General features: G+C 34.5%; 1 protein-coding gene across 1 annotated transcript in view; it reads left to right on the top strand.

The window, feature by feature from the left end:
• Positions 1-24,938, top strand: part of DLG1 (discs large MAGUK scaffold protein 1) — a 264,721-nt gene that overhangs the window by 181,952 nt on the left and 57,831 nt on the right. Inside the window, exons 12-14 of the mRNA XM_052646229.1 lie at positions 5,255-5,375; positions 10,257-10,413; positions 23,122-23,224. Of these exons, the coding sequence (XP_052502189.1) occupies positions 5,255-5,375; positions 10,257-10,413; positions 23,122-23,224 (381 nt within the window). The remainder of the gene's footprint in view (positions 1-5,254; positions 5,376-10,256; positions 10,414-23,121; positions 23,225-24,938) is intronic.

The raw sequence follows: 24,938 nt of genomic DNA, 5'->3' as shown, positions 1-24,938 counted from the left end.
ATCAACTGTACTCATAAAAATTTAAAAATATATATATCACATTTTGATTTTCATAAAATATGTTCTATATAATTTGATTAACATTTCCTACTTTACCTGAAACATACAAAATGGCATTGACTATATCATGTATATCCAATTGAAATACCAAAGTTATACCCAAAAACCTCAAACTCCTTAAAAACAATAAAAATAATTCAGCCCTCTGCTGATTTTGCCAAATTTGAGTTAAAAATTCAAAAATATTTTAAAATCACACAGGCTAAAGTTTTCCATAAACCTGTTGAATTAAAGAAGGCATAGTAGATATTTGAAAGAAAAGCAAAAAGCCTCCTTTCGCATAGTAATGTGCAGGAATTTTTAACTCCTTTGGGTAAATAACCAAGGAGTGCAATTGCTGGATCGTGTGGTAAGACTGTTTAGTTTTATAATAAACAGCTAAATTGTCTTCCAAAGTGGCTGTACCATTTTGCATTTCCACCAACAATGTATGAGAGTTCCTGTTACTCCACATCCTCACAAGCATTTGGTTTTACCATTGTTCTGTTTTTTTAGCCATTCTGATAGTTGTACAGCAGTATCACATTGATTTAATAAGCAGTACCTTAGTGCAGGAGACAAAGGAGATGTACGTTTGATCACTGGTTTGGGAAGGTCCCCTGGAAGGGGAAATGGCCACCCACTTCTGTATTCTTGCATGGAAAATCCCATGGACAGAGGAGCTTGAAGGCCTGTAGACCATGGGGTCACAAAGAGTTGGACATGACTTAGCAACTGAGTATGTATGCACACACATGTGATGGATCATATGTATTTTTTTCTGAATATTGAACCAACCTTGCATACTTGGGATAAATCCCAGATGCTTGTGGTATATGATTTTTTTATATATTGTTGGATTTGATTTGCTGACATTTTGTTGCAGATTTTTCCACTTATGTTCATGAGAGATGTTGTTCTATAGGGTTTTTTTCCTTAAGATTTCTTTGTCTGGTTTTGTTAAATAATGCTGGCATCACGGAATAAGTTAGGAAGTATTCCCTTGGCTTCTGTGTCCTGGAAGTGGTTCTAGACAATTGGTATAATTCATTTCTTTAATATTTTATAGAACTCACCACTGAACCCATTTGGGCCTGGTGCTTTCATTTCAGAAGATTATCAATTATTGATTCAGTTTTTCTAATGGATATAGGTTTGTTCAGATTGCCTGTTTCTTCTTTGTGAGTTTTGGCAGATTGTCTCCTTAAGGAACTGGTCCATTTTGTCTAGGTTACCAAATCTTTGGGCATAGAGTTCTTCATAGTACTTACTATTCTTTTAATATCATGGAACCTGTAGTGATAGCTGCTTTTTCATTTCTGTCTTCTCTGTTTTTTTCTCAGCCTGGCTAGAGGCTTATTGATTTTATTGATCTTTTCAAAGAACCAGCTTTGGTTTTTATTAATTTTTTGCTCTGTTGATTTCTGTTTTTTTTAATTTCATTGATTTCTGCTCAGATTTTTTATTTTTTTACTTCTGCTTACTCTGAATTTCATTTACTCTTTTTTCTAGTTTTATAAGGTAGAAGCCAAGATGATTCATTTTAGATAAAGATCTTTCTCTTTTTCTAATATATGCATTTAATACTGTACATTTCTCTCTAAGCACTGCTTTTCCTGTATCCCAGATGTCGATGAGTTGTGTTTTCATTTTCTTTTAGTTCGAAACATTTTTAAAATTTCTCTGGAGATTGCTTCTTTGACCCAAGTGGATCTAGGAATGTGTTATTTAGTCTCCCCATATTTGGGGGTTTTAGCTATCATTTTGTTATTGATTTCTAGTTTAATTTCATTATGGTCTAAGAATGAACATTGTATGATTTCTATTTTTTTTAATTTGTTGAGATTTGTTTTATAGCCCAGGACACGGTCTGTCTTGGTGAATGTTAACATTGGAGCTTAAGAAAAATATGTTTTCTGCTGTTGTTGGATGAAGTGGTCTATAGATGTCCATCATATCCAATTGATTAGTGATATTATTGGGTTCAACCGTGTCCTTCCTGATTTTCTGCCTGCTGTATTTGTTCATTTCTGTTAAAGAGGTATGGATTAATCAATTTCTCACATAGTTTGGCCTCACATAGTTCGGCCTCACATAGTTCGACACTCTATTGTTAGATGTTAAAGATTGTATGTCTTCTTGGAGAACTGACTACCTTATCATTAAGTAATGCCCTTCTTTAACCTGTATAATTTTCCTTACTTTGAAGTCTTCTCAGTTGGAAATTAATATAGCTACTCCTGCTTTCTTTTGATTAGTGTTAGCATGATGTATCTTTCTCCATCCTTTCACTTTTAATATATATAGGCCTTTATATTTAAAGTGGCTTTACTGTAGGCAGTATATACTTGGGTCTTGGTTTTTTGATCCACTCTGACATTCAGTTCAGTTCAGTCGCTCAGTAGTGTCTGACTCTTTGCGACCCCATCGATCGCAGCACGCCAGGCCTCCCTGTCCCTCACCAAATCCCGGAGTTTACTCAAAATCATGTCCATCGAGTCGGTGATGCCATCCAGCCATCTCATCCTCTGCCGTCCCCTTCTCCTCCTGCCCTCAATCTCTCCCAGCATCAGGGTCTTTTCCAGTGAGTCAGCTCTTCACATGAGGTGGCTAAAGTATTGGAGTTTCAGCTTTAGCATCAGTCCTTCCAAAGAATACCCAGGACTAATCTCCTTTAGAATGGACTGGTTGAATCTCTTTGCAGTCCAAGGGACTCTGAAGAGTCTTCTCCAACACCACAGTTGAAAAGCATCAATTCTTCAGTGCTCAGCTTTCTTCACAGTCCAACTCTCACATCCATACATGACCACTAGAAACAGCATAGCCTTGACTAGATGGAGCTTTGTTGGCAAAGTAATGTCTCTGCTTTTTAATATGCTATCTAGGTTGGTCATAACTTTCCTTCCAAGGAGTAAGTATCTTTTAATTTCATGGTTGCAATCACCATCTGCAGTGATTTTGGAGCCCAAAAAAACAAAGTGTGACACTGTTTCCACTTAAAATTAGTGTACTTAGGCCATTGATATTCAAAGTGATTGTTGATAGAGCTGGATTAATGTCTGTGATACTTGCTACTTACTCTTTTCTATTTGTTGCCCTGTTTTTTGGTCCTATATTTGTCATCCATTTTTGGGGGGTGGGGGGGATGGCTTTAATTAAGCATTTTATATGATTCTGTTTTCTCTCCTTCCTTAGTGTATTAGTTCTATTCTCTTTCACTTTTTTTAATGGTTGCCCTAGAGTTTGCAGTATTCATGTATGCTAATCTAATTCCACTTCGAGGTAAGACTGTACAGTTTCACTGTTAGTGAGAGTTTCTTATAATAACAAAATAATACTAATTCCTCACTCCCATCCCTTGTATCACTTTTGTTTCATGTATCATTTGTATCCTTGTATCATGCTGACATTCATTTCATTTATACACAACTATATAGATGCATAAATAGTCAAATACAACATTGCTGTTATTGGAACAGGGTTTTGTTAGATCAATCAAGAATAAGAAAAACTAGTTTTTATTTTACCTTATTCCCTCAGTGCTCTTTCTTTCTGTATAACTGAACTTCTGACTAACTGAACTTCCCTTCTCTCTAAAGAACTTCTTTTAACATTTCAAAAGCCAAATCTACTAGCAATAAATATTCCCTCAGTTTTTGTTTAATGAAGTGTTTTGTCTTGAAGAAAGTGTTTTCTCTTAACACTAAATATTTCACTCCATTGTCTTACTTGAATGACTTACTAAGGAGAAGTCAAGCGTAATTCTTACCTTGCGCCTCTACCAGTAAGGTAAGGCTTTTAATTCCCTGCGACTGCTTTTAGGGCTTTTTGCCCCTCCTTTTTTCTTCTGTAGTTTGAAAACGATATGCATTTGCATTTATCCTGCTTAGTGTTCTCTTGAGTTTCCTAGGTCTGTCTGTGGTTTGGTGTCTGACATTAATCGGGGAAATTATCATCATTGTTGTTTCAAATGCTTTTATTCTTTCTCTCCTTATCCTTTTGGTATTCCTATTACACATATTGTAGTTTTTGTAGTTTTGTAGTTTTGTCACTTTTCTTGGATATTTTGTTCTGATCCCTGCCCTCCACCCACCAACCCCAGTCATTTTTCCTCTTTGCTTTTCAGTTTTAGAGGTTACCACTGAGATATCAAGCTCGGAGATTCTTTCCCTCAACCATGTCCAAACTACTAGTAGTTCATCAAAGACATTATTCATTTCTGTTATGGTGTTTTTGATCTTTAGTATTTCTTTTTGTTTCTTTCTTAGAATTTCCATCTCTCCACTTGTATTGCTCGTCTGTTCTTGCATACTGTCTTCTTTATACATACTGTTTGCTTTATCCATATCAGTGTATTAATCATTTTTGTTTCAAATTCTGGTCTGATCATTCCAGCATCACTGTTGTATATGAGTCTGGTTCTTAGGCTTGCTCCGTCTCTTCAAACTGTGTTTTTGCATTTTAGTATGTTCTTTTTTCATGAGAGTCATGCTGGAAAGCCAGAAGTCCCTTAATATATTTTAAAACTTTGTCAAGCATAATCTTTTTGCACTTATTTTTAAGCTTTTGGGTTTTGTTACTCACAATCAAATTCTGAGTATGCAGTTGATCAACAATGTGGGTTTGTACTATGCAGATCCACTTATATATAGATTTTTTTCAGTGCATACTACAGATCTTATGGTTGGCTCAATCTGTAGATGCAGAACCATGAATATTGAGGCCCAGCTGTAAAGTCATATGTGCATTTTCAACTGCTTGGAGGGTCAGTGCTTCTAACCCCCGTGTTGTTCAGGGATCCCCTGAATATGCTCTAAAAATGTTAATCTGCAAAATAACTTCTTAGAAAAATTAAATTATTATACTTAAGATTGATTTAGTTCAGTCTTTCCTGTGACAATCTTTTGAATAACCTTTTCTGGATTTACATTTGGCAAATCAGTTACTGTAAAACTCCTTTTTAGTTGTTTTGTCAGAGAAACCAAATGGAATAAGTTTGCTTTGCTGATCTGAATGTCTAAATGTCTAGTTTTACCTGGAAAGTTGAGCTTCTCTAATTTTTTTTTACCTAGTAAATACATTTTCTCTACGAAAACCTATTATATAAATGAGTAACTATGAATTATACATTAATTAACTGTGACATTGATAACCTATAAACATGGTACTGAATGGTGTGTTTCCATTTTCAAGTGTTCTTTACTTTATTTTTAAGCTTCTTCTCAGCCTATCGATAACCATGTTAGCCCACCTTCCTACTTGGGCCAGACACCAGCATCACCAGGCAGATATTCACCTGTTTCTAAAGCAGTACTTGGAGATGATGAAATTACGAGGTAAGGAATTGAATAGTCATCATTCTTACATAAAGCCAATCAACCAAGTAGGATAGTCACAGTTTTCAGGACTAAATAATTCTATTAACAGATAATAAATTTAAACCTTAATTTTTTATTTGAAAGGTTCATTAAAGGGCCATAAGTATAAAACTATTTTACTTTACAAATCTCCACTTTTTTTAATGTTCCTTTTTTCAAGGATTGGTAAATTATACTTAAAAATTAGTTTAGGTGAAACGAAGTTAAAAGTATACTTAAGAATATTTAAAACTAACTTTTCATATAGTACATTTCTAATATATACCATAAAATATGATGGCTATCATTTGATTCGTATTTAGAATTTTGTTTGTTGGTATATATATTTGATATTCTGACACCTAAAATCTACTTTCATCTAACATTACTAACATTACTCACTGAAGTTTGCAGATTATCTTTTTATTCCCAAAAAACTTAGATAAGTAGGAAACAAAAAGTGAAAAAATATTTTAGGTGTTTTTCATATTATTCAACTTAGTAATGTATTATATATGAACAGTTTGCTGTATAACTTTCATGGAAGTATTTCATATTAGCTTTATAGAATTTAATGGTAAATGGTACCAATTAATGTCATTTATGTTTTTTAAATTTTATTATTATTGACTTTTTTTTTTGAACTTTTATAATTATTCTGTATTAGTTAGACTACCAACTCTAAGCAGTGATCTCTTAAATGTCAGATAGGAGTGTTTGTCCTGTCCTCTTCTTCAAGAGTTACCAGTGTTGAGGATTTAATTTAATAGGTGCTCAGTAATTGTTTTAGAATGTATGTTGTCAGAAAGAATAGCATCTATGATTATATGTTTCTGATATGAATTTTTAGGGCTATTAACATTTAGGCTGTGCTAGTATACTGATCTATCATGGCTGTTTTCTTGTTGCTATTATCTAATAGTGTTTATTTATAGAAGTAAAGTGGAAGTAGTTAACGGTTTATGTAGTCTTTAGTCAGCATATTTCTCAAATTAAAAATATGTTAGCATCTTCACTGCTATTCCCATCTTTTTTCACTACATATCTCTTGTCTAGAATATTGTGTTGAACTTTTAGTATTACACAACAGGCCTACCTGTTTCCCTATATTTTTAAAATCAGGTGGTTGATTATTGAATATGTCTTTCTAAAATGCTGTGTTTTATCACTCTCTTTTGATAGTTCTATTACTTTGCCCAGATAATGAAGTATTGAAATCTTTACTTCATATTAGAAGCTTTACACAGTTTGACCCTAAACACTTTTTCAGAGAGTATATCACATTACCAATATAAAAGGAAGATAAAAGAATTCCCAGCATATAGTTAATGACTCTAAATTTCATTTTTTAACACCTTTATTACAATATGATTTACATACCATACACTTCAGCTATTTAAAATGTATGGCTCTGTGATTTTCATGTATTACAATAGAAATTTTTTAAATTATGGTAAAATATATATAACACCTTACCTGCCTTTTGAGAAATCTCTATGCAGGTCAAGAAGTAACAGACCAGACATGAAACAGCAGACTGGTTCCAAAGTGGGAAAGGAGTATGTCAAGGCTATATATTGTCACTCTGCTTATTTAACTTAACATGCAAAGTACATCATGTGAAATGCTGGGCGGATGAAGCACCAGCTAGAATCAAGATTGCTAGGAGAAATATCAATAACCTCAAGATATGCAGATGACACCACCTTATGGCAGAAAGCAAAGAGGAACTGAAGTGCCTCTTGAAAGTGAAAGTGGAGGGTAAAAAAGTTGGCTTGTTGAGGGTAAAAAACACTCAACAGTCAAAAAATGAAGATCATGGCATCTGGTCCCATCACTTCATGGCAAATAGATGGGAAAACAATGGAAACAGTGACAGAATTTATTTTCTTGCGCTCCAGAATCACTGCAGATGGTGACTTCAGTCATGAAATTAAAAGACACTTGCTCCTTAGAAGAAAAGCTACAACAAACCTAGACAACATATTAAAAACCAGAGACATTACTTTGCCGACAAAGGGTCCATCTAGTCAAAGCTATGGTTTTTCCAGTAGTCATGTATGGATGTAAAAGTTGGACCATAAAGAGACCTGAGTGCCGAAGAATTGATGCTTTTGAACTGTGGTGTTGGAGAAGACTCTTGAGAGTCCCTTGGATTGCAAAGCAGTCCAACCAGTCCATCCTAAAGGAAATCAGTCCTGAATATTCATTGGAAGAACTGATGCTGAAATTCCAATACTTTGGCCACCTGATGCAAAGAACTGACTCATTAAAAAAAGACCCTGATGCCGGGAAATATTGAAGGCAGATGGAGAAGGGGATGTCAGAGGATGAGATGGTTGGATCGCATCACCGACTCGGTGGACATCAACCTGAGCAAGCTCCAGGAGTTGGTGATGGACAGGGGAGCCTGGCATGTTTTGCAGTCCTTGGGATTGCAAAGAGTCAGACACTACTGAGTGACTGAACTGAACAGATGTATAACATAAAAAGTGCTATTGTAACCTTTTCAAATTGTGGTTCAGTGGCATTAATGACCAACACCAGTCTTTTTCCAAACCCTTTTCATCACCTCAGACTCTGTAATCATTAAGCATTAACTCACATTTCCTGTTCTAGCCCCTGATAACCTCTAATCATATTACATCTTTGTAAATTTGTATATTCTAAACTGTTCACTTAGTGGAATCTTACAATACTTAACATTTTGTATCTGGTTTCTTTCACTTAGCATAATGTTTACAAGTTTCATACATGTTGTTTTATGCATCCAAATTCTTATTTATGGCTATATAATATTTCACTGTATGTATATACCACATTTTGTTTACCACTCATCTGTTGATGGACATTTGGTTTGTCTCCACCTTTTGGGTATTATGAGTAATGACATGATAAACATTGTCATGCACATATCTGCTTGTATACTTACTTTTAATTGCTTTAGATATATACATAGATATGGAATTACTGGAGCACATGGTAATAACTATATTTAGGTACATGAGGAATCACCTAATTGTTTTCTATGGCAGTCACACCATTTTACATTCTCACCATCAGTATATGAGGGTTCCAGTTTCTCCATATTTTCATTAGTGCTTGCTTTTTCTATTTTGTTTTGTCTAATGGCCTTTGTAGCAGGTGGGATGTTGCTCATTGTGATTTGTTGCCTTTCCCTAATGATTAGTGCTGTTGAAGATCTCTTCATATGCATATGATATTTGAAAAATTAGAATTTATTTTCCTCTGGAAATACTGGTAAATTTCAGCAGGATATTTTTAAATTATTATTTGCTAATGCAGCATTATAATTCCTACATATGTTTTAATGTACTATAGGTATCCTCACCATGAGGCCACAATATAACAAGGAAATAAGACAGCACCAATATAGTAAAACTGGCCTTGTGCCCCTGATCCTACCCTGCTTCTCCTACTGCCCCACCAAGTTAACTTCTTACCTGAATTTTGATTTTATTATTCCTCTTTTTCTTTCATATATGTCTATATGTGTATATTTCCTAAACAACATATTGTTTAATTTTGCTGATTTTGACAAGAAAATATGATTTTGTTAATCCTGAAGTGAACTGACAAAACTGATTGATAAATACCTGTGTGTGACTGGAAAACACCACTTTAAATTTTGAGCAGACAGATATTTAAGATTAGTCCTACATTATATGAAAGAATCCCTAAAATTCAATTTTTAGAAATATTCTTTTAAGCCATTTGTTACCAACAGCTTTCTCCAGTATTTTTTTAAAAAGCAGATTAAATTTTTAAAATATTTACCATGTATGAGACATTCTGATCTCAAATGATATTCTGTGATTCATCATATCTAAAATAGCCTGCTGTTGGAATGTTCGTAGTCTTACTGAAAATGTAAATGGTTCTCACACAGTTATGTACAACTGGCAACGGATGTGCAGCATTATTAGTTGTAAAATGTATCCCGATTTCAGAGATTTTAAATTGTGAGTTGGAGGGAGCACAAGAGATGCATGTAGAAAAATAGATGAAAAGCAGAGATGGGTAGATGAATTGGAGGGATGTGACTTAAGAAATAAAGATATTTAATTATTTTATATAAAAAAATCTAGAGATGGGCATTTCTAACATTTGTGTAGCAACCCTAGGTCCATGATGTCTCTGGGATTCTGTTGGTTTTAACCATCTTCATGATTGTAATATATCCAAATCAGTAATGGGATTTTATAGTTCATTCTTTTGTGGGGGTGAATTTGGGATAAGGAAGGGAACAAATGTGATTTGTGTGGCTACAGAATGAGCTTTGTCCTTGTTATGGTCTGTCTATCTTAGGAAAGTGACAGTAAAATTTCCCTTTATTTCTCGAAGGCCAAAATAGGGTCATAGCCTCAAATTATCAGAGGAGAGTGGAAATACAGTGACTGGCATAGGTCATTCATGGTTTATCCCTTTGAGACTGGAAAGGGGACCTATGTACTTTCTCTAAACACAAAGGGATATCCACTTATTTCAACATGTGAGAAATGGAGTAACTACTTCTTAGACAATCAACTTTTCATGAGTATTATTTTTTGAGTGGGCTCTTTATATCATTTTTTAAAATTTTCACGTTGCTTTCACCTTTTTATTTTAATTTTATATTTTGCTAAAAGGATTTTTAGCTTTTGTATAAAACTAGGATTTTTCTTTTTAATTTCTAGGCTTAGAAAGAATTTCTTTTCCCCAAAGTTTAGAAAACTCCTTTAAATTTCATCTAATTTTCTTAATAGTATGGTAATATGATATATCAGTGGGGAATTCTCATTGATAGACTGTTAAGTTCTGTATATATTTTAAGGTATTCAATATTTTTTTCATTTTCAGGGAACCTAGAAAAGTTGTTCTTCATCGTGGTTCAACAGGCCTTGGTTTCAACATTGTGGGAGGTGAAGATGGAGAAGGAATATTTATCTCCTTTATTTTGGCTGGAGGACCTGCCGATCTTAGTGGAGAGCTCAGAAAAGGAGATCGTATTATATCGGTAGGATATGTTAATCAAAATAATGTTTTTACTATTTTAACTATGACCTGTTAATTATTAAAAATTTTTATATTCTAAAGATATGGAAGGTATTTTGGCTGTCTTCTTCTAACATTTTACAGCTTAATGTAGAGTTACAGAGTTGACAGGGAACATGTTCTGTATGATAGATTTTCTTTTGGTATTGCACTTAAAATATGTCAGTCTTTATGAATATACTTGAAGAAAGTATGCATTCTCTGTTTGTTGACTGCAAGGTTTTCTATGTCTGTTAACTCATCTTTGTTACTTGCATAGTTCATATCTTCTTTATGCTTCAGTCTGTTGTTGCTTTATTATTAAAAACGGCTTTTAAAGTTTATGTGAATGGAAGTAGGTCTAACAGTTTGTCCTGGCAGCAATTTTTCTCCTTGTATATTTGAAGCTATGCTGTTAGATGCATCCAACTTTAGAATCAACTTTCCTTCCTGGTGAGTCCAAATTTTTTATCATTAGGTAATTATCAGTCAGATCTGATTTCTAGTTCATAAATTTTCTTCATCTGTGTCAAGTTTGTTATGTTATGTTCTTTTAGGTTTTTCTTTTAAACCAATTTATTTTATACAGACATACCTCAGAGATACTGCAGATTCAGTTCCAGGTCACCACCATAAAGCATATTGCAGTAAAGAAAGTCAAACAAATATTTGGTTTCCCAATACATATAAAACTTAGGATTATGTTATATTGTAGTCTGTTCAGTTCAGTTCAGTGGCTCAGTCATATCCAACTCTTTGCAAACCCTTGGACTGCAGCACGCCAGGCCTCCCTGTCCCTCACCAAATCCCGGAGTTTACTCAAACTCATGTCCATTGAGTCGGTGATGCCATCCAACCATCTCATCCTCTGTCATCCCCTTCTCCTCCCACCTTCTACCTTCCCAGCAGCAGGGTCTCTTCCAATGAGTTGGTTCTTCACATCAGGTGGCCAGAGTACTGGAATTTCAGCTTTCAGCATCAGTCCTTCCAATGAATATTCAGGACTGATTTCTCTTAGAATAAACTGGTTGGATCTCCTTGCAGTCCAAGGGACTCTCAAGAGTCTTCTGCAACACCACAGTTCAAAAGCATCAGTTCTTCCACACTCAGCTTTCTTTATAGTCCAACTCTCACATCCATACATGACTACTGGAAAAACCATAGCTTTGACTAGAAGGACCTTTGTTGGGAAAGTAATGTTTCTGCTTTTTAATATGCAATCTAGGTTGGTCGTAACTTTTCTTCCAAGGAGCAAGTGTCTTTTAGTTTCATGGCTGCAGTTCATCTGCAGTGATGTTGGAGCCAAGAAAAATAAAGTCTGCCACTGTTCCCACTGTTTCCCCATCTATTTGCCATGAAGTGATGGGACCGGATGCCATGATCTTAGTTTTCTGAATGTTGAGCTTTAAGCTAACTTTTTCACTCTCCTCTTATACTTTCATCAAGAGGCTCTTTAGTTCTTCTTTGCTTTCTGCCATAAGAGTGCTGTCATTTGCATATCTGAGGTTATTTATATTTCTCCCTGCAGTCTGATTCCAGCTTGTGCTTCCTCCAGTCCAGCATTTCTCATGATGTACCTTGCATATAAGTTAAATAAGCAGGGTGACAATATACAGCCTTGACGTACCCCTTTCCCTATTTGGAACCAGTCTGTTGTTCCATGTCCAGTTCTAATTGTTGCTTCTTGACCTGCATACAGATTTCTCAAGAGGCAAGTCAGGTGGTCTGGTATTGCAATCTCTTAAATAATTTTCCACAGTTTGTTGTGATCCACACAGTCAAAATCTTTGGCATTAGTCAATAAACAGAAGCAGATGTTTTTCTGTACTCTGTTTCTCTTTTTTGATGATCGAAGGGATGTTGACAATTTGAACTCTGGTTCCTCTGCTTTTTCCAAATCCAGCATGAACATCTGGAAGTTCACAGTTCACGTACTGTTGAAGCCTGGCTTGGAGAATTTTGAACATTACTTTGCTAGCGTGTGAGATGAGTGCAGTTGTCCAGTAGTTTGAGCATTCTTTGGCATTGCCTTTCTTTGGGATTGGCATGAAAAGTGACCTTGCCAGTCCTGTGGCCACTGCTGAGTTTTCCAAATTTGCTGACATATTGAGTGCAGCACTTCCACAGCATCATCTTTTAGGATTTGAAATAGCTCAACTGGAATTCCATCACCTCCACTAGCTTTATTTGTAGTGATGCTTCCTAAGGCCCACTTGACTTTGCATTCCAGGATGTCTGGCTCTAGGTGAGTGATCATACCATCATGATTATCTGGGTCGTGAAGATCTTTTTTTGTACAGTTCTTCTGTGTATTCTTGCCTCCTCTTCTTAATATCTTCTGCTTCTGTTAGGTCTGTTAGATTAGCATTATGTCTAAAAAACAATGTCCATACCTTAATTTTATTTTATTGCTAAAAGATGCTAACCATCATCTGGATATGCAGAAAGTCATAATCTTTTTGCTGGTGGAGGGTTTGAAGTATTTCAAGAATTACTAAAATGTGACAGTGACACAAAAGTGACACAAAGTGAACAAATGCTATTGGAAAAATAGCACCAATAGACTTGGTGAAAGCAAGGTTGCCACAAACTTCCAATTTGTTTAAATGCAGTACCTGTGAATACAGTAATGTAAAGCACAATAAAATGGGATATGTCTGTATTCTGTAAATAATATAATAGTTCTATTTTCTGAAGTTTAGGTGTCTAATACATGTTACTTTATGATGACATGCTTTGTTTCCTTATGTTCTAAATTTTGCATTGTGAGCTTAATGTCAGTAATACTTTATATGTTGGTATTCAGTGCTGCCTGAATTGGTGAGTGGTATTCTTTGAAAATATCTTATATTGCTTGTAGTAGACTCAGGAGCATCATCCTTATAACCATTTTTCCAATGAGAAAACTGAAGAACAGAGTTTAATTTGCTCACAGTAGCTAATAATACCTCCCCTTAACCACTATATTATGCTGTGTCATTTTGTTTTAATTAAATGTTTAGGTAACACTTCCAAAATTTAGGATCTGAGATATAGGAAAAAACCTATATCCAAGTCAGCAGTGCTGATCAATGTTAATAACTATTTTAAATCATTTCTTCAGTTTAAAGTAAACGTCAGAAAATACTCTTCAAGCCAAAAATATATGTGCCTAGAACATGATAGGAAAAGCATTCCAAAATTTGGATCTTTTAATTGCCATTTTCAGATCAGTCCCTCTTGCCACCTGATCCTTCCTTGCACATACTTAGATCCTTCTGAGGATCCTATATAATTAAAAATAGACTGAATCCAAGACAGAAAGGTGATGACTGATCATTTACAAAAGAAGTACATCTCTTTTTTGTTTTAGTTGTTCTCAGATCTTGGTATAACTAGTTGATACTTGAATGAAACTCTTGGAAATTTGAGTCTTCAAATAGGCAGTGGTACTGCAATTGTAGAAAGTATATTCGTATGCAGTGCAAGTAAGTGGAAATTGCTCTCAAATGTTTCAGGCTACAGCAACTAAAATAGCATAATACTAACCGAAAATAATGATTATTAGAACAGATTTTAAAGCAGAAGCACACCTTAGTTACATGGTTATAATATTGAGTGTCTTAAGAGACCATCACTCTTATCATAACAACCAAAAACAGTCTGGATAAGTTTTTAAAAACTAGACTCATCAAGAGAACTGACGATTCAAAGTAACCTAGGTAAATTGACTTCCAGACAGTAAGTAGCCCTTCATGGACAACACAGTGGCAGCTTCTCCTTGGAGAGTGGTAGGGGAGAGAGAAGGATTTGACAGATACAGGAAGATATCAGCCAAAACTTTACCCAACATGTAATGGCCTCAGTGGACTGGTCAAACTGATAAAAATTCTAAGAAGTCACAGAGCAAGTCTGTATCTACCTCCCTTCTCTTTTTCATGGGTCTTCACCAAGAACTTGGAGCTTGTAAACCAAAGGTTTGGAAGCAATAGAGAATTAAGAGAAAATTATTACTGAGTCACACAGAGCATCTCAAAATACAAGGCACCTGCCAATGAATAGAGAACTTTTGAGATGAAGATCTGTGAAAACCAACCTCAGCAATTCTGTACTTTGAGCTGCTCAGGACCAAGAGTAGGAGGATATCTTTGCAACCCTGAGGCAGACAGCAGTTTCTTGGACAAGATGTATTAAACACTAACCGTTTAAAAAAAAAAAAAGATGTCTTTAAGAAACCAAGTAGGCAAACCATACAGTAGGGAAAAAATATGCTCAGTACATATATCACACAGAAAACTCATATCCAGAATATATTAACATCTCCCACAAAGAAGCAATGAAAGATGAGTAAATTTTAAAACAAGCAAAAGACTGAAACAGATATTTTACAAAACAAGGTGTATGAATGGCCTATAAACACATGGAACAGTACTTAACATTAGGCATCAGGGCAATGCAAAAGCACAGTGAATGAGCAGGTTTAGAGGAATTTGGGAACAATGTCACTTTTCTATATCTTGATTGTGGCAGTGGCTATACAATATACACAGTTGTCAAAACTTTTTACCTGTATACTAAAAAAGAGTACTGAATGTAAATTGTACCTGAATAAAAACATTTCTAAAGCCATAGTGAAGTAGCATATCCTACCCAGTTGAATGACTAGAAGGGGAAAAAAATGATGGCAGCAAGCATTGACAAGAATGTGGGCAGTTATTATTCATTACTGGTGGATATGTAAAACTATGCAACTGCTGCAAGAACTTCTGACTAAGTTTTAAAGAAATTAAACATGCATCTAACCTTATCACCCACATTTTACCTAAGAAATCTTTTGTTTACAGAAACACTATAATAGGAATGTTCATAACAGCTTATTCATAATGACACTCAAGCAACACAGATGACACTGAAAAAAATTGTGTTGAGTAAATATAGAATGCACCACAAAAATACATACTCTATTATAATTAATATAGTTATTATAAGATAATTTTATAAGACTATAAGATAACCATGAAAAAGCAACATAATTTATACTGATAAGTCAGAACGTGGTTGCTGGTAATTGTATTGATTACCATAAAGAGGCATAATGGAGATTTCTAGGTTGGTAGGTGGAAAAGGTATGTTTGGGATTGTAATTTCATGGGCATATACAGTTGTCAAAAGTCCTTCCAGCTGAACTGTTTAAATTTGTACATTTTATTGCTTGTAAGTTATACTGTAATTCAAATTTTAAAAATGACTTTCAGTAGTGTTCATATTAGTGGTAAGGAGTGAATTTTTAAAAAAAATAAATGTTGGGCAAACTAGCTAGTTACTTGGTGGAATAAAATTAGCTTAGAGCCTCACTTCACACCTTGTGTCAAAATAAATTCTCAGTTGGCTTAAGAGTTAAGTGTGAAAAACTCAAAACAAAAATAGATGTTTTGTAAATTTCCATGTGAAACTGTTGATGTGGGTTACTAACACACAGCTAGAATATGTTAGACTGACCGACCAACACAACCTGGCTCACTCAGAACTTTTCCAGTTTCAGCACTGAAAGCCCCAGGTCTGACAACCCCTATAGGCGCAGTTTTAAAACTGAAAGTCTCAACAGTCCCAGCCACTTGCTTGCCCTAATGTTACTATAAGTTACATACAGCTTTCTGTTTGGCAGTACGTGTCAGTAATCTTAAAATTTTTAGTAGTTACTAACTTCTGTAGGGAAATATCCTAAGAAAAATAGGAAAGACGTTAGGATAAAGAGAAAAACATGAAAAAATGTACTAAAAACTAAAAGAAAACTATGGGACACTTGGTTAAGTACCTCTTTACATAAAATTTAACTATTTTCAATCTTCAACTCACTATAGATCACCCCAAGCCTTTATTAAAACACAAATTCCTGGATTTCATTCCCAGAGTTTCTGATGCAGTATGACTTAGGTAGGATCTGAAAATATGTATTCTAACGAGTTTCCATGAGATACTGATGTTGCTGCTCCTGTGTTATTATACCCTTGTTATTAATGTTCTTAATGATAACCCATATTACTGAGAAAAGTATAAAAAGTTATTTGGGAAGTGAGAAAATAATGATTTCTATAAAATAATTCCCTTTGATATATTTAATGTTGTTGAAGACAGAAGCTTTTGAAATCAGAATTTATTACAGATGTTGAACACTACATTTTCCACTATGATATAAATGGAGGTATTACTATTATTTCCAATGATGCCAAGAATAGAGGAGAACATAGTTGATATGCACTGAAATTTTAGAGTCATGGAAAGTGACTCAAAAGACTTCAATAGAAATGCTGTCCCCCATAAAAACAATGAGAAAAGTGGCCAGAATTGTTAGAATAAGCTTTTTAGAACTCTGGAAATTAACCAAAGACTTAAAACAATTCAGGAAGTATTTCTTCAAGAAGAGGAAAGGAAAAAAAAAATGCTGAATTTCCCTAAGAGTGAGGTTTGTGGAGTTTTTATTGAGTTTTATCAGTTTTAATTTCCCTGCCTTATTAGGGAAATATTATTATTTCCCTCACCATATTAGCCTTGGAAAATAGCCAAAATTTATGGTGAAAACTGGTGGCCTAAGCCAGTAAAGAAAGCAAAATGGTAGTAGAATATTCATAGTTTCCTTTCCAAAGAACTGTTATAATTTGACCTGTCTAGTGGTTCTTGGAACACCTTATTTTAAAGGTTCTCTGTATTTGACCTGCTTCAAAGCTCCACCAATGCAGAAGCCTTTTCCCCTGGGCTAAGTGTCAAGATAATTACAGACATATTATGGTTTCCTGAGACATTGCATAACATTTGGGGCAGACAGTAGACTAATTGAAAACTTAAAAGGAAAAACTAGGGAGAAACCTCCATAGGGCCTTTGAAAAGCTCTTATTCCTTGGAATCTAGGAGGACACATACATGTCCTGGACTGTATGCCTACTCAGGAAAGACCTGAAAAGGCCCTAAACTCTCACTTCTGGCTGATTATGGGGCTCTGTGCACGAAGTGGGTAACGATTAAGGCAGAATTATCAATTGTCTAACTGATCATTGAAGGCATTACCCAACATGTACACAGAGCCCTTCAACAAAGGGTCTGGTATTTAAGGAAGTCTGTGTCCAATCATTAACTAACCACTCTGTTAATCAGACAGAGACTTCAGTGGCGCATATAACAAAATATAAACCTTATAGAATTTAGAAAAGTCCCCAAACGACTACCATAACAAACAGCAGTAATAACAAGCCCTAGATAGGAGATCTGATTTCCAAAATTGCTATTTATTTTTTTAATTGTCCAGTTTTCAACAAAACAAGGAAATATATGCAGGGGAAAAAGAATCAGTAGAAACTGTCTCGACGGAAGCCCAAAATTAGACTACTAGATAAAGATTTTAAATGAGATATTTTAAATATGTTTGAAGAACTAAAGGAAACTATATCTACAGGATGAAGGGAAAATATAGGAACAGTATCTCACCAAGTAGAGTATGTCAGTAAAGAGATAACTTTTATAAAAAAGAAACAAATTTTGGTGTTGAAAAGTACAGTAAGTGAAATCAGGAAAAAAAAAATCCTCTTTGTCAAGCTCAACAGCAGATTTGACCTGGCAAAAAAAGAATCCACAAACTTTGAAGATATGTCTATTAAGATACCTAGGCTAAAGAACAGAAAGAAAAAAGAATTAAGAAAAATTTAAAAATTAACAGAGCCTCAGAGACTTGCAGGGATGCCATCGAATGTCCCAGTATATGCATAATAAAGTCAGAATGATGGGAGAGAAAGAGACAGAAAGAATATTTGAATAAATAAATAGCTAAAAAGTTCCCATATTTAATGAAAACATTGTGCACATCTAAGAAGCTCAGTGAACTACAAGTAGAATAAACTTGAAGAGATCCATACCACGGATATGTTAATATCATAATCAAATATCCAAAGACAAAGAACCCTGTAAGCAAAGAGAAATGACTTACTGCATACAGGGAATCTTCAGTAAGATTAACAACTAATTTCTTGTCAAAAACCATGGAGGCCAGAAGGCAGTTGTGAAAGAGAAAAGCCATTGTCCAAGGATTTTGTACCCAGTCAAACTATCCTTCAAAAATGAAGAACAAATCCCAGTGCTAGGTTAACAAAACCTAAGGGAAGTTAATCTCCTTAAGTTCTGTTATAGGCAGTAAACCCAAGAAATACTAAAGAGAATCCTTCAGACTAAAAAGAGATGACATTAGAGAGTAACCTAAATCCATATGAGTAAATAAAGAACACTTAAAAATACATAGGTAAATATAAAACAGCATAAGTGTATTTTTTGTTTGTAGCACTTTCCTCCTGTATAATTTAAACAGTGATTAAATAAAGCAATAATTTTAGATATCTGTTGATGGGCACACACACATTGTTTAAAAATGTAATTTATATGACAAGAGTATCACAGAGTATTAGAGCAGAGTTTTTATTTATTATTGAAACTAAGTTAATCCAAAGTAAATGGTTATACAGTGTTAATTATAATCTATCAAAACCACTAAGAAAATAACTCATATGTGTATATATGATTTTTAAAGGATATTAGAATAGTACACTGGAAAATATCTATTTTACAAAGACATTAGTAATAGAGGAGTAGACATAAGGTGTGAAGAAAACAAATAGTAAAATGGATGACATAAATCTTTTCTGTTGAATAATGTATTGAAGGTAAATGTGTTATATACTCCAATTAAAAGACAGATATTAGCAGGATAGATGAAGAAAGATCCAACTATATACTTTCTACAACAGACACACTTTAGATTCAATCTTTGTTGAAAATAAAATGTTGAAAAAGATACGTTATGCAAACAGTAACCAGGAAACACATAGAGTGGCTATACAAATGTCAGACAAAGTAGACTTTAAAACAAAAATTGTTACTAAAAATAAAAGGACATTTTACATTTATCATATAGATTAAACATGATATATAGTTGTATATGGGTGGCGCTAGTGGTAAAGAATCCACCTGCCAGTGTAGGAGATGCAAGAGACTTGGGTTCATCCTTGGGTCCGGAGGATCGCCTGGTGGAGAGCACAGCAACCTACTCCAGTATTCTTGCCTAGAGAATCCCATGGACAGAGGAGCATGGTGGGCTACAGTCTGTAGGGTTGCAAAGAGTTGAACATGACTGTGTAATTGCTGATAAATTCTAGAAAGAAATAAACCATTGAAACTGATTCAAGAAGAAACAGAAACTGTAACTATAGATCTCTAACAGTTAAGGGTTGAATTGATAATCAAAACTTCCCACAAAGGAAAAAGCCCATTGCCAGCTGGCCTTACTAGTGCAGTCTATGAAATGTATTAAGAATTATTGACACCAGTCATGCACAAACTCTTCCCAAAAAAGGGAATAGGTGTGAAGAACCCTCCCCAACTCATTGTACAAGGCCAATTCATTCTTGTATCAAACCAAAGATATCACAAGAAGAAAAAACTCAATATCCCTTATGAATTTATATGTAAAAATTCTCAACAAAATAGCCATATGGATTCAACAGTATAAAAAAGGATTGTACACCAGCATTAAAAAAGATTTATGTATTATAAGTGGAATTTATCCAAGGAATGTATAGCTGGTTCAACATAGGAATGCCGAACAAAGTAAGACACCATGTTAATAGAGCTAAGGATATAAACTATCTCATGATTCAGAACCACCACCTTTACATCATAAAAACACCAAGCAAATTAGGAATAGTAGAAAACTTTCTCAGCCTGATAAAGTGTGTCTATGAAAAACTGATAGCCTTTGTATTAATAATACTAAATGGTAAAACACTGAAAGCTTTCCCTCTGAGATCAGGAACAAGGGTGTCCACTCTTGCCACCTTTATTCAGCCTTGTACTGGAGCTTCTACATTGGGCAGTTAGGAAAAAGGAAAATACATGTTATTTGCAGACTCTATGATCTTATATACAGAAGGTATTATGAGATCTAAAAAAGTCAAAGATAATAAACAAACTCAGCACATTTGCGGGACAGAGAGTCACTATATAAGAAACAGTTGTGTTTCTGTATACCAGCACTGAACAATCTGAACGTGAAATTAAGAAAACAGTTTTATTTACAGTAGTATCAAAAGTAATAAAATTAACAATATAGATAAATAAAATATGGAATATTCATACAATGGAGTATATGATTCAGCTATAATAAGTGATGATGTACTAAATCAAGGATGAGCTGTGGAAACAAGCTAAGTAAAGAAGCCAAACAGAAATAACCACATGTTAAATATTTCTTTTATTTTAAATGTACAGAACAGACAAATTCTTAGAAAGTAGAGTAGGGGTTGCCAGGGTCTAAGAAGAGAGGGAAGAGGGGAAAGAATGCTAATAGGTAGTGGGGTTTGGGGGAGCTGATGAAAATGTTTTGGATCTGAAGCATGGTGATGATTGTAATACTTGTGAATGTAGTGAAAGCCACAAAAACACTAAACTTGAAAAATGTTGATTTTATATAAATTATATCTCCATATTTTTAAGTGGTGTGTTTTTTTTTTTCTTTTAATGACCACTGTGTGCCTCTCACTACCACAATTTCTTATAAGATATCCTTGATAATGTTTTACATTAAAATGTTTGGCATTATTTAGGAACATTTTAAATTTGTGGTCTTTTTAACAAATTATTCTGTTTTGAATCTATATTGGTTGTCTTCAGATTTTTTTCTGTAGGCAAAGACTTTGATGCTCAGGAATAATTCATTAAAAATTATAATATTTTCTACAACAATCTTTGAAAGTTTGTCTACCTTTTATATTTCTTCTCTAATTTTTTCTGCTAGAATTAGGATTTTATGTTCAATGTAAAGCTATTTATACATTGTGTTGAGTTTTTTATGGCTTTTAGCTAGAGATATTCTCTAATAAAACCACGATATGTTTCATTCATTTAGATTAAGGTTTTTGTGTCTTGATTTTCATTCGAAAGGTGTGTGTACGTATTAACTTAGTTACATAGTGATATCCTTTATAGATAATATAAAACATCAGGTCTTCACTGTTTTAAATGTTCTTTACATCCCAGAAATTTCTGGGCTGTAGTCAAATTTTATAAAATTGATGTGTAACTTTTAACAAGTTTTAGATTAGATGTTGAAGAAACAAACTTTCATATAAAAATTGCATGATAGTTTCTCTTCCTTTCCAAAAGTATTCATTAAAGGTCCCAAACATTGCTGTATTTTATTCACTGATGGTTCTTAGGGGAGAAGACCAACTTAAATATTTAAATTAGTTACATCTAAGTCTAATGCTCATATCAATATCCTGTTAAGTTTTTTTGTAGTGTAAAAGTTTCACTCTCTAAAGGTAGTGTACTGTGCAGTGTACTAGGTAGGTACTGGCAGCCTTTCAGAAAGAGAAATTCAGTTGCCTGTTCTCGTGGGAAATAGATGAGGAAACAGTGGAAACAGTGTCAGACTTATTTTGGGGGGCTCCAAAATCACTGCAGATGGTGACTGCACCCATGAAATTAAAAAGACGCTTACTCCTTGGAAGAAAAGTTACGACCAACCTAGATAGCATATTGAAAAGCAGAGACATTACTTTGTCAACAAAAGTCCATCTAGTCACGGCTATGGTTTTTCCAGTGGTCATGTATGGATGTGAAAGTTGGACTGTGAAGAAAGCTGAGCATTGAAGAATTGATGCTTTTGAACTGTAGTGTTGGAGAAGACTCCTGAGAGTCCCTCGGACTGCAAAGAGATCCAACCAGTCCATTCTGAAGGAGACCAGCCCAGGGTGTTCTTTGGAAGGACTGATGCTATAGCTGAAACTCCAGTACTTTGGCCACTTCATGCGAAGAGTTGACTCATTGGAAAAGACTCTGATGCTGGGAGGGACTGGGGGCAGGAGGAGAAGGGGACGACAGGATGAGATGGCTGGATGGCATTACTGACTCGATGGACGTGAGTTTGAGTAAACTCCAAGAGTTGGTGATGGACAGGGAGGCCTGGCGTGCTGTGATTCGTAGGGTCGTAAAGAGTCGGACACGACTGAGGAACTGAACTGAACTGAACTGATTCTTCTGGAGTGGGATTGATCACCTCACCCAAGGAAGGTCCCCGGGTTAAAAAAGAAAAGAATGTCGTCTTGCTCATTTAGTAACATTTATTGTATTTAATGTCAGTCTGTGAGATCTGAGCTCTTTTTATACTTGAAGTTATGGCTTTCCAGTTACTCCAAAAGAATATAAGGTTTAGTTTAGGAAAGAAAGGAAGAGAACTGAAATTGAGATTAATAATAGTGAAAATATGACAGGAGTTGAAATGATGCTATAAACAAAATGAATTTCCTTTTCATTGTTTGAGTTACTAGTGAAATGAAATATACAAAATGATGACACTTTTGACTTTTCATGTTGTCAAACTAAGGGACATTTCTCAAGAGATTGGTAGCCTTCTAGAAACCTAGGGGGAAATGTTTTGGTTTTGTTCACTTGACAGTAAACATAGTATTTTTAGTGAATAAAAATGTTTTGATTGATAGTAGTCTTTTGTTTTACTGTGCAATATATTTTTAGTAAATCAGAACAAGAAAATATTTTAGTCATAGAATAATTGCAAGTAATTTTTTTAATCTATGCCTTCTTAACAAACAGGCAATTATGATTTCTAATTAATGTGATGGTTTTCTTTCAATTCAATATTTGATTTGATTTACAGGTAAACAGTGTTGACCTCAGAACTGCCAGCCATGAGCAGGCAGCAGCTGCTTTAAAAAATGCTGGCCAAGCTGTCACAATTGTTGCACAGTACCGACCTGAAGGTATTAATTTCTTCTTCTTTGTTAATATTTTTTATTTCAGTTTTTAGAAGTCTTCTTCTTAATAATGGTTAACTTCCGAAGCTTAGCTTTCTCTTTGTGTTTTTGTCTGATTCATTAATCTGTTACTTTTTTGTTGCTGTTGCTGTTTAGTCACTAAGTCATGTCCAACTCTTGCAGCCCCATGGACTGTAGCCTGCAAGATCTTCTGTCCATGGGGTTTCCTAAGCAAGAAAACTGGAGTGGGTTGCCATTTCCTTCTCAAGGGGATCTTCCCGACCCAGGGATTGAATCCACCTCTCCTGCATTGGCAGGAGGGTTCTTTTCCATTGAGTCACCAGGGTAACCCTGTTATTTGTTTAGTTAGAATGTAATTCACCATCCAGATCAAAGTGCTTTTAAATAGAATATAGGAACTTGTATCTGCCAGCTCTTTGAATATTTCATCATTATTTGGATTAATTTTTAAATGTTAATTTTTTAAAATCTGTCATCTAACCAAACACATACTTTTAAATATACCTTTTACTAACTCAATGGTTGAAAAGCAAAGATAGTCTATTAAGTTATCTCAATTTTTTCTGACTTTTGAATTAGATTATATTTATTAATATCAAGGTTAAGATATTCTAATAGCTTTTATTATTACTTTTAAAAAAAGAAAGAATACAAATTTGGAATATGATATGTTTCTAAATAGTGAAGTCTTACGGATATAACCTTGCCAGGTTCCTGCTGGGAGATGATAATGGAAAATCTGAGGTCATATTAAGCATACACAAGACTCTAGTGTACATCAACATAAACACTTCAGTAAAACCTCAGTGGAATTTAAAAAGCTTAAACACCCAAAAGAATACATAGCATACTAGTTAGTGTTCATAAACAAGGTGAAGAAGGAAAGAATGATGTGACTAAAGGAGCCAGGCAAAACATTCTATAATTTGGCAACATTTAGTTTAGTTACATTTATTATTCTTTTCTTGGAGCAGAATTTATTTCTATAACAAAACCCCAATATGTGTTTTAACGTGATAGTAGTATATTGGGCATTGCTTGCTATTTCATAATATAATATTTATTATAAACCATAGCATTCTAGGTTCATAACTGAACAAGAATAAATTCATTTAAGAGGTAAGTTCCAAATAAATCACATTAATCAAGCAAATTAAGGAATAATAGATGAAGTCAGAATTCCAACTTATTAATTTTTGTGAGAAACAGAAGCTGCCACTGGGACTTAGCCATGCTTTTATCTTCTGGCCAACATGTTCTTGCCAATAGGTATATTATATGGAAACCAAATACAAAATCAACAATGAAAATAAAATATAAACATACTTCTGTCCATACAGCTTCACCTAGCATTAAGCAAAACTAAGAAGACAGGTATAATATCTGGGCAACAAAATACAGGTAAAGGCTAGTTTTGATCTGGCAAAAGCTACATGGAAAGAAGAGAAGGGTAAAAACATGAAATGTTGAGAATGCTCAGTGGTAACCAAACTTAAATTGAACTTCGTAAAGGTGAGGGGCTATAAATCCCTTGTTTATAGCAGGGTACATGGAAATTGGAGTAGCAAGCTAGCAAAAGCCATCCTTGATGCGGTTTTGTTGAGAGAACTAGGGGGACCCATATTTGGTCAAAACCATCTGTGTTGCTAGTATCAGATAAGTTGACAGTTTTTTTGCTTTTAAAGGATGTAAAAATATG

The sequence above is a fragment of the Budorcas taxicolor genome, chromosome 1 (genome assembly GCF_023091745.1).
Source record: "Budorcas taxicolor isolate Tak-1 chromosome 1, Takin1.1, whole genome shotgun sequence".
Classification (NCBI taxonomy): domain Eukaryota; kingdom Metazoa; phylum Chordata; class Mammalia; order Artiodactyla; family Bovidae; genus Budorcas; species Budorcas taxicolor.
Note: the sequence above shows the minus strand (reverse complement) of the source record. Positions and strands in the feature narration are given on the sequence as shown.